The sequence below is a fragment of the Nicotiana attenuata genome, unplaced genomic scaffold (genome assembly GCF_001879085.1).
Source record: "Nicotiana attenuata strain UT unplaced genomic scaffold, NIATTr2, whole genome shotgun sequence".
NCBI lineage: Eukaryota > Viridiplantae > Streptophyta > Magnoliopsida > Solanales > Solanaceae > Nicotiana > Nicotiana attenuata.
In genome coordinates, this window is record NW_017672432.1 from 104452 (window position 1) to 115969 (window position 11518).

At 36.0% G+C, this 11518-nt stretch overlaps 1 protein-coding gene across 1 annotated transcript; it reads right to left on the reverse strand.

Annotated features, from left to right (window-relative positions):
• Positions 1–759: 759 nt before the first annotated feature.
• LOC109213185 (U-box domain-containing protein 9) lies at positions 760–3329 on the reverse strand. The gene is made up of 2 exons (XM_019376942.1): positions 2752–3329; positions 760–2082 (listed from the first exon to the last, which is right to left on the reverse strand). Exons 1-2 carry the CDS (start codon positions 3046–3048, stop codon positions 1003–1005), a joined length of 1377 nt encoding a protein of 458 aa, XP_019232487.1. The 5' UTR covers positions 3049–3329; the 3' UTR covers positions 760–1002.
• Between the last annotated feature and the right edge of the window lie 8189 nt (positions 3330–11518).

Sequence of the window (11518 nt, forward strand, 5' to 3'; positions counted from 1 at the left end):
ATATATATAGGTGTAATAATAAACTCCTATAGCTGGTTTGGTTCGATTTTTTTATGATTAAAACCAAAACCAAATCAAATTTGATCGATTTTTAAAATTCAAAACCAAAACCAAACCAAACCAAAAAGTATCAGTTTTTTTGATCGGTTTGGTTTGGTTTTCGGTTTGGTTCGGTTTTTCGCACCTTGACTATTTCACGGGATATGCTACCATCTATTAACACATATATACCAAATAACTTTGTCCGTCAAAGTTTAAGATCGACTCTAATATATGTACGGAATAACTTTACCCAGATGAAAAGAAATCAACTCTTGACACATATACAGAATAACTTTACCCATCAACTTTTGGTTTTGAGTTTTTGGCTTTTTCACTCAAAGCCAGAACCAAGTAAAGTGAGAGTAACACTAGCATCACCAAAGGGGTAGGAAGGAATCGGCCTTCTGTTTTTTGCCATCAGTAACACAACCCCACTGGAGACATGTGGACAGTGGACCTTATTACCATTACCGTGGAGAAAAGAAAGGAACATATCTGACCCTCCACAGTAAGATTCAAAGTAGAAACATCACATTTTTGCTTGGAGACAAATCAAAGCAACCCCACTTGCTTGCTGATACTTCCATTGAAGTTTAAGCTAATATCCCACCACAGACAGGAGAGCCATGTGGAACAATTATTTCACAAACTGTCACAATCTTATTGGTAGCATATGAGGAGAAGAGCCCACAATTCTTCTGCTAGATATGCAAACAATCAACCAAACACACCATGTATTGTGCATCTATTATCAATAAAACTAAAAGACCATGATTTTATTTATACAAAAAAAGTCCCTCATAGTAATTATTCACAATGACTATTACTTGTAAAAACTCAGATAGAATGTACAAAATGGAAGGTTGCAAACGAACCACAACATGCCTCAATATATTGATGAAAGGAAAAAGGCTAATAAAAGGTTGGAGCAGAATTTACAGATTTTGTGCTTCAACTGCTTTATGCAGTATGGGTAAGATTCACAGCCCTGTTCAGTCTGTCGAGAATACCATTGGCCTTTCTCTTGGCTCTTGCTGTACCATTTTCAGTAAGTTGAGAGATTGTCCCGTAGGTTTTCTCATCATCCCTTATTATCTTCCACTTGGATCTGTCGCTATAACAGATTGTGTAAAGGATTGCAATACAATTCTCCTTGCTACGAGCACACGAGGTCTCCCTTATTATATTAAGCAAACATGGAACTGCTCCAAGGTCTCCCATTTCCTCAATTGCCTTTTGATTAGTTGATAGCATTGCTAGTATGGCTAGCAATTCGTCCACATGCACGTTATTCATTATCTTTTTCAGGATAACCCTCACGGCACCATCTCTAACCGCTCTTGCTTTATTATCATGGATAATGCACAGACTAAAAATAGCTGAAGCAACATCCTTCATCGCTACAGGGTTGCCTTCATCTAAGAGTTCAACCAGCGGTTTCAGAGCACCAGATTTTCCGATAAGCTCTTTATTAGAGTCGAGTGCAGACAGTGTGAAAAGGGCAGCTGCTGCATTGCTCCTCGTTTCAATCGTTCCTGATCTTAATGCGTCTATAAGAAGTGGAACAACCATTGGAGTCTCTGCGACGAGCTTCTTGTTATTGTCATGGATGGAAAGATTCAAAAGTGTCGTGATTATGTCTTCTTGGAGATTCGGATGAACACCACTATTGCTTCGAGAAAGGGGACGCAGAAGTTGAGGAATTGCATCAGCAGATTCTCCAAATAGTGCCCGAAAAGAAGGCATTTTCTTCGTTAACAAACGTAATTCCCTTGCAGCAACTTTTTGATCAGATAATATTGAAGACATCTTCTCAAGCAAAGAGAAGAATAAATCTCGATCAGCTTCAGTCAACCCTTCATCATTCAGATACTGAACAGGGTCTGGCATTTGAATCCCATTATTTTTACACCACTGTGAGATCATCTCGCGAATCAAGTGATTAGGTGTAAGAATTGTCTGTGAAAGTACTTGTTGTGTTCGAGGGCAAGTCCTATTCCCAGCCTTTAACCATTTCTGAATGAAGGGTCTATCATAAGTCTGCGAAATTACAACAAAATATCAGCAATATACCATCGCTAGCTCACAAATACAAATCAACAAGCTCTTATAGAAAACTAATAAAAAAAAAAAGACTAATAGACGAATCTTGAGAATTACAGAAATGCTTAACAATCCCCTAATTGCAGTAGGAGAGTTCAGAAAAAAAATTGACCCAATCATCAAAAGGATGATCAATGAGACAGCATAACTGGATTTACATGTAATTACATGAAAACCCAACTCCAATGACACTAAAGACTTTATTTTTAACATTATAACAAGAAAAATAGAAAGAAATGTACCACGGGAGAAAGATTAATACAAACTGTGATACTCTGATATTGACATTCATAACAACTAATAATTATCAGATTTCATTATTAACTTTTCAACCTAATTAAAAAATAGCCCACATGAACAAACACCCGCACTTCATAAAAAAGATGGCTAAATTGAAAAATAAAAATAAAAAAAATTAAAGAACCGCCACTTCCCACAATTCCACAACCTCCAAAATCCATCAAAACACACCCAACAACAACATACACAGTGTATTCCCATCAAAATAAATCATAATTAAGAAAATCATCACAATTATGGTCATGAACCGAGAAAAAATATTATTATCTTCAATAGTGAATTATGACAGTGAATGTTAGAACTAACCTGACCGGTGGAAACGATAACAGGATCCCTCATGAGTTCTTTAGAAAGTGGGCAGCGAAATTCATCAGGCAAAACACGGGCAGAATCAGTACTAGTCCTGAACGAGGACTGTCGTTTAAGCTTTAGGTCTTTTAAGGCGAAAAGGGTTTGATGAGTTTTATCAATGGCGTCCACATTGATGTCATCTTCAGACAAAATAGCCTTAACTAGTCTCTGTAACTCCCTTTTCAACTCTGTTGCTGCCTTTGCAGTCGCCACTGTAATTGGATCGCCTTCAACTACACCTGTCTTCGCCATTCGAAATTTTGTCCCTCAAAATGACTGCGGGAATATGTGAGATCTCTTATCTTAGAAATATAAAGAGCAATTTTATTTTTTTCCCAATGGGCTATTATTGTTCACAATGAGCGGCGAAACAGAGTGTGTGAGTGCAATTTCTCTCATCCATTTTCAATGTTCCCCCTTAGCCCGCCCTCATACTTTCTCTCTCTCTCTCTCTTACTTTCTCTCACTACATACAGGCAGCCCACACACAGAAAGGAGTATAGAGTAAGAATGATGGGAGTAGAAAATACTGGGGATATATTTTGGGGGTGAGTTATGTCATCCTTTAGTGTGTGTGTGTGTGAGAGTGAGCGAGTGAGGTGGGGTCCAGGGGGTGGCCCGGTGTGTACGCAATCAGGGGAATCCGTGGCCGGACAGCTGGACAGCTACGCGTATGAGTCTTAGGAGTGACTCGTCATCATGCTCTCTCTCTCTCTGTCTCTGGTTTCGGTGCGTGCGCTGGTCTCTCTTTCCCCAGATCTGTTTTGGCTAATCTTTTCCAAATTTAAACAATTTTTAACTTATAAATAATTCTTCGAATACGTATTGCGGTATTGAACATTACTCTTTCCTTTCCAATTTAGATGAGATAGTTTGACTCAAAATGAAGTTTAAAAAAAAAAATTTAAAATTTATAATTTTAAAAGTTTAAGGGATAAATATTTTTTAAGGGCATGATATTTATATGATTGTAAAAGTTTCTCATTAAAGATAAAATAGGTAAATGAAGAATTTAAAGTTGAATTATTTTTAGTTATAAAAATATATCATTCTTTTTTAAACGAACTAATGAGTAAAGTGTGTCATCTATTAAATAGAGGGAGTATATAAAATACTGATATTTTATTTACCATAAAACGGTACAGTTGAATTTATACGTGGTTTCTTGAAAATTAAACTAATTTGTCATGAAATAATAAAAGAATAGAAGAATTATACAATACTTAGCCTTAAAATGTAGATGAAACAGCAGAAATGACGGTCCCGGGAACAAGGTTTCCGGACACAGCTATGATGAGACCAAAAAGCGAGAAAGTAAAATTGTATTAAGCTTTGTATAGAATGTAGTGTAAGTTAGCCAGAAAATTTATGTCCTTTATAATGATAATTGGGCTCACTATTTATAGCTGTGTCTAGGGAAGGAGGTCCTAGAATCGTGCACTCCTTTAACGTCATTTATGAGGGTCATTAATGAAAATGTAACGGTAAGCATAAATGTCAAATTCTCTGTAACGGGCTGTCGTCCTTAATGCTGCAGAATATTTTTTTATTAAATGCTAGCGGACGCAGAACATTTAATACACCTTTATGAACGTTATCCCTTCCAGTGACAAGCGGAATAGCTGCGTTCGGTCTTCTGTCGTCCCCATCTTGAATTCCACGTGTCTTTCCTTGAGCTGACCACGTATCATATCATATTTTACCTTATACATATTTATAGTAAGGTAATTTTATTGAATAAAAAGATACATGTACTAAATAACTAAGATTAATTTAGGTATGTGCAAAATGATTCGGATGGTAAATTAAAAAAAAAAGATCTTCTTAAAAGTTTATTACGCATTAATTTTCGAGAGAATTTTGTGTGAAGACCATACGTATAGAGTTTGGAATTACCTATATTAGGCTGTTTGACTATGTTTTTTTTTTATTTGTCAAAAGTATTTTTTGTAAAATGCTATTTTCAAAGTAAATTGCTTACCTTAAAAGATATAACATCTGATTTTTGCAGCGAAAAAAAGTTACCAATTTATTTTTAAAAACAAAAAAAAATGATGGTGAAACTTTTAAACTAAACAAGACGTGCCTAAGTGGCTACTCTTGAATGCGGCACGATTAATATTTCGAATTCCAAATTTTAACGCCTCCAACGACTCTTTCTTTTTACTACTTACATTAAAGTGTATAAAACTGAATATTTTATATTAAAATATATAATATGTTTTGGGGAAACGATAGATAGGTATATACTATGACCTCAATCTCAAAAATATTATAAGAGTCATACCATTTAGTTTTAAATGAGAATTCTGACCAAGGTATAAGGCAAGCACTCTGTTATTCCAATTACAGAGGTCTTTCATTCGTTTTGCAGGACAGCGATTCCACACTTCTAAATGAGAATTACGCGCTTAATAATTTCATAAGAAACATAATGAATCTTTCCAATAAAGACTTTTGAAACTTGCCATTTTTATTTGTGTTGGTTATAATAATTTTGGACTTGTACATATTATATAATATTGTGCCGTTGTAAAAACTTTTCATTAGAATAAAATGAGAAGTTTAAAATGAATCATTTCCAAATTCAAAAATATATCTCTTTTTTAATACTAATAAGTTGTTACATAAAATAATAAGCATCATATAAAATGAGATAACCAATGTGATTTTTAATTATTGGATAAAATAAATGATTTATAGCTTATTTTAAAGATAAAGGTGTACGTATTGCCAACATGGTCCCTTAGGTAAAGTACGACTTTCATAGCTGTATACGGGCAAAATCGGGGGTAATGAGCACTTAGATTTCCCAATGGGGCAAACGAAGAGAGAACATAACTGCATATAGTATAAATCAAAGCTGGGAGCCGCCCGTATCAAAGCCCGAAAAAAACATCTGCCCCCGGAGCCATTGAAATCATGTCCCCAGACCTGATTCGAATAACAAGACCTCGAGAAGCATTGCCAAACGACCGAATACAATTAACAAAGGGCCGTGATATCCGAGCCAAACCGGATATCAGGATGTGAATCTCGGCCCGTAACAGCGATAGATCAGTGATTAGCGAAAAGGAAAATCTTTACCTTTTTTAAAATTGTACTTAGGGTAAAACTCTTCTACTATATAAAGGGGAAGATGATTATTCATTAAGGACATGGTAATATGCATACAAAGGCAATATACATCTGTTTTTCTCTGTTTCTAAAGGATTGTTCAAAGCTCTTGTTTTGGTTCATAAGTTCTTCATAAGCATTGGTTCGGAACCGAAGGCGAGCTTCTCGTTAAGCCTTTAACCGAGCTCGGATTCATCATCATTATTGGTTTGGCTATTTATTCTAATTTTTATTTGCTTATCTAACATCATTAATCATTTGTATTAAACTGCTCCACGTGTCCTTAAGACGGCGTATAAATTCAATTGTTATCCATTTTTAAGGTAAATAGTTTGGCACCCACCGTAGCCCAAGGATAATAGTGGTTGTTTGGTATAATTTTTCGTGACACACTATATTTTCCACTTTTTCTTCAGGATTTTAATTTCAGATCTACCTAAGGATGTCGAATTCTCGGTCTACTCACGTTAACGTTGATATTGAGTCTGGCCATCAAGGCAAAAACAATAATATAACACCTAGAAACGAGGTGCCCCCTGTTGATCCCAACGGAGCCCTAGTCGCTGACCCAATCGATGCCAACTCGCAGGTGGACATCGACGCTAACCTGCCGACCGATCCTGAGAACAGCACTCGCGGAGGAGCCCGGCCTACGAGTCGAGGTAGGCTCGAAGGTGAAGGCGAGAGAATTAATCTGCGGGTGATCCTCGAAATGTTACAAGCTCAACAAGCAGTGATAGCACAACTACAAAACTAAAGCCACGCCCCTAGGAGAGTTGAGCCCGAACAATCCAGGGAAAATGCTCGAAGGAATAAGCAAGTCACGGAGAAGCCGGATGAAGCTGAGCTCGAGACCAACCCCGAAATCATTAAGATGGTTGAGGAACTGACAAAGCGGGTGAAATCGGGGGAAAAGAAAATTGAGGCCAACGACAAAAAGGTGGAGACTTATAACTCCAGAGTTGATCAAATCCCAGGAGCACCCCCAATATTAAAAGGCCTGGACTCCATGAAATTTGTCCAAAAGCCTTTCCCCCCGATTGCAACACCGAATCTAATCCCATAGAAGTTTCGCATGCCCGAAATTCCAAAGTATAAAGGAACCACGGATCCAAACGAACACGTGACCTCCTACACATGTCCCATCAAGGGAAACGACTTAGAAGATGACGAAATCGAGTTGGTTTTGTTGAAAACGTTTGGAGAAACCATGTCAAAAGGAGAAATGATATGGTATCACAACTTACCCCCTCATTCTATTGATTCGGACTATGGGAAGGATGTCTTCGGTCACGGAGCATATGTACCTTGATGCTCCTTCACCCGGATCCTCTTTGCATGAGGGTTTCTCGACCTTAAAGTCATCTGTAGTCGAGCTGCCCCCGAGAATAAACATTTTTAAGGGAGGCTCGAGGGCCAGTTCGTCGACAGCCACACCAGGAGCGGCCGTCTCGAGGGAAACTATTTCGGGAGTGACCGCCTCGATATCAACGGTGGGTTGGGAAGAAGAAGCAACTTATTGAGGAACTGATTTAGATATTTTTGCCATTTATATTAGGAAAGGTTTGAGAATTTAAAGAAAAAGGAATAGATAAAGAGTTGAGTGTAATGATTTGGGGAAAATCTGGGTAAAAACCTGGGAATTACTATGAAAACTTGAAGAACAAGGATGAAGGTGTTAAAGTTTGAAGAAAGTAGGCAATAACTTGAAAGATCGAAGACAGAACTTGGTTGGGAAATAGGAAAAGTACAAAGGATAGGGGCTTTTATAGAAAAAATTGCGCCGCTTCGCATTCGGAGGCAACCAGCCGTCGGTTGACATGTGTCCCAAGCAGAACGACGCGACTGACGGGACATTTCGGCTTCTTTGTCATTTCTGTTATAACGTACGAAAAAGGGAACCAAAAAATATTCGTCGTTTCTCACCGTTTCGGCAAACCTATCCTCTAAAAAACGAGAGGACTATCTGTATACGGGTAAAATCGGGAGTAACGAGCACCTCGATTTTTTGGTTGGGCAAACGAAGAGAGGACATAACTGCGTGTCGTCGAAATCAAAGCTGGGAGCCACCCGTATCAAAGCCCGAACAAAACACCTGCCCCAGGAGGCATCGAGATCATGCCCCCGCACCTAATTCGAATAACGAGACCTCGGGAAGCATTACCAAACGACTGGACATGATTAACAAAGGGCCGTGATATCCGTGTCTAACCGGATATCACAACATGAATCTCGGCCTGTATCAACGGTAGATGAGTGATTAGTGAAAAGGAAGATCTTTACCTTTTCTAGAATTGTACTTAGGGTAAATCTCCCTACTATATAAAGGGGAAGCTGATTATTCATTAAGGACATGATAATACACATACAAAGGCAATATACATCTATTTTTCTCTGTTTCTAAAGGATTATTCAAAGCTCTTGTTTTGGTTCATAAGTTCTTCATAAGCATTGGTTTGGAACCGAAGGCGAGCTTCTCGTTAAGCCTTTAACCAAGCCCAGATTCATCATCATCGTTGGTTTTGCTATTTATTTTAATTTTATTTGCTTATCTAACGTCATTAATCATTTGTATTAAACTGCTCCACGTATTCTTAAAATCGCTTACAAATTCAATTGTTATCCATTTTAAGGGTAAACAATATCAATACTAGTTAATAGTAAAAATGAAAAGAAGTGGCAAGGAGAGACTTTTAGAATGGACTAATAAATTGTCACATAACATAAAATAACGGGAATAATACGTATCATATAAAATGAATCATTTTTAGCTAATTTTATATAGGTGTACATATACTATAACGTGGTCCCTTAGGTAAAGTACGACTTTCATATCAATGCTAGCTGGTAGTAATAAACAAGAGAAGAAGAAGTGGCAAGGATGGACCTTTGAAGGTCAGAATGGGGTTGGTATGGTCTGTGGTATTTATAAGACACCAATATTAGGGATTGGCTGCACTACCGGTAGTAGGCTGAAGGAGGGGTAGAGGAATTAAGGGGAGAGGCAGGCATTAAAAACTAGAAATGATGTGGAAGAAAATAATCCTATAAATATTCTCGTGTTATTATTACAGATTTTTTGCATTTTTTATTAATCTCATTTTAATAGGATCGTACAATTAAAATAATATTTGTAATAAACTATAAAATCAAGTCTCCCTTGTCAATGGTAATCAACGTAGGTGAATTCAGAATTTAAATTTTATGAGTTCAACTTTTAATTTTCTTAGCATTGAATCCATAATATAATTAAAATTATGACTTCATATCTTTTATTTATTATAATTTTAATAATTTTTACGCACAAATTCATATTTCGCGTCAAAAGTACTGAGTCTAGATGAACCCAATATGCCCCTGGTAATAAGGGATACAACTCGTCAAGGCTAGATTTCTCGGTCCTTCAGGAAATTTTGCATTGACAAGGGAAACTAACACGGTATATTGAAATTAATGTATTAAATGAGTCTCTTGAATAATGAGTATAACGTACCTATGTATTTTTTGGGTTTTCGGGTCTAGTGATTGCAACAATGTAATACTTTGAAACCATAAAATACGCGTACATAAAGTTTGGTGGTTGCACCAATGTTATATATTTTGAATCCATAAGATACTCGTGATGTCTACCATAAATATTTGCATGCAAGTGGAGAAATAAGATATCTCATGATAAATGGAAATCCTAATGTTTTTTAATGGGTTAATTAATGTGACATGAAAGAGTGAAAACAATGTTGTTGTTGTATACATGCAAAAAGGCTAATTCCATATGTGATGATAGTAATTATAAGTACACAAGAAACATTTTAAGTTTTACCTAGAATTAAAGAAGATAGAGCACACGAAAGGGATTGCTATCTATTTTTATACAATAGGATCATAACTCATAAGGTGTAAGAAACAAATTCCTTTATATTCCCCTATATTAGATGATAGGGTCTATAGGATTAATTAACAAACACTAACATCTTTGGAAAGAAATTCATGTATGATGAATACATTCTCCTTACGATACTCAAGAAACGGAAAAAGGCAAGTCTCCCATTATCTTCAACTGATTTTCTTTCGATTAGCATATTATTTCTTTGTGCTTTTGGTCGAATATCATTTATTCTCTGCCCCACTATTTCTATTTCTTTTTCTTTACTCTTATCTGGGGACAGTTTTCTTTAATTACTTTTATTACTATTAAGACTTAATTTATATATATTAATGTAAAAACATTTATAGCAGCATTGTACATGACATGTTATAACAAATTGCATGTCTTGTATACTCCCTCCGTTTCAATTTATGTGAACATGTTTGACTGGGCACGGAAATTAAGAAAAAATAAAGATTTTTGGAATTTGTGGTCCTAAGCAAGTCAAAAAGGGCCCCAGAATATTTGTGTGGTTATAAAAGCTTCTCATTAAGGGTGAATTGTAAGTTTAATCTAAATTGTTTCCAAATTTAGGGGTCATAAACCGGAACGGAGGGAATATCAATTTATTACTTCTACCTATATATTGTTTGATAGTTCATTTTTATTATTTTTGAAGTTATTTGATAGTGTAAATTTTCTTTGCGCAGAACAGACATTTAGATAAACTCGATACTGTAATGATGTATCCGCCCTGCTTGTAGGCTATTCACCAAACTTTAGGTCTAGACATGCCTTGATTCAATAGTCAAGACCAACTGGCCTGCCATTCCTATTACGTGATATGCTTTTGACTTTATCCTGTATTTACTTTCAACTATTTATAGCTAAAATGTTAGCATTGCATGTGATAGAAACGAGTAAATGAAAGTTCATTTTCTTTTCACTGGGAAAAATATATGGGCGATCCAATATGTTGACTTGGTCAACATTATCCAACAGTAAGATTTTTAAAATTAAAAATATGTTTCATGCTACTATCTTAAAGAATTAAAAGCATGAGAGAATAATTCGAAGTTTGAATTTTACGCATGGTAAGGCAATAAAAGCTCACTAGCTAGACCACATTAACATAGTTGCATATCTTGTAATCAAATCAAGATACTATTTTTAGCAAATTGGTGGATGACTGTCTTTGGACTTAGTAGTAAAATTCAAAACTCTTTTTGGCAATCAGATTTGATAGTTCGATATGTAAAAGAATATTAGCCTCATGCATGCATTGGAAAATAGGATAGTTGCTGTAATCATGATAGAAGGGTTGGGTTGGCCAGATTGGCAATGAATGTGAACCCTGAACAAACATTAATTCAGTGGGTAATAGGATTGGGAAATTTTATTTAAATATCTTATTAGTTTTCCTCCTTGATTTATAGTCTTTTAAATGCACTTTGTAATGGACCTCATGAAGACAACACCTTTTAAAAAAGAAAAAAGAATCTTTCCTGTAGAGGTGCTGGACTGCTGGTGTCGGTCATTTTCGGTTTGTTCCATTTTGTGTAGCTCAAAGTGTCATTTGCTAATCCTAAGGGGTTCTTTTACTTTGATTGATGATATAGAAACAATTAATTTTAACATAAGATTCGACGAAAATAATATTATAGTAGTTGATTGGTCGTAAAAGAAAAAATAATTGCCGCATCACTAAAGAAATATTTGGTTGCCGATTTTAAATAATAC

Coding starts and splice junctions, on each gene's coding strand:
- LOC109213185 (XM_019376942.1), bottom strand. CDS start 3,048: ATGGCGAAGACAGGTGTAGTTGAAGGCGATCCAATTACAGTGGCGACT. Junction 2,083..2,751: donor TTATCGTTTCCACCGGTCAG/GTTAGTTCTAAC, acceptor GTAATTTCGCAG/ACTTATGATAGACCCTTCAT.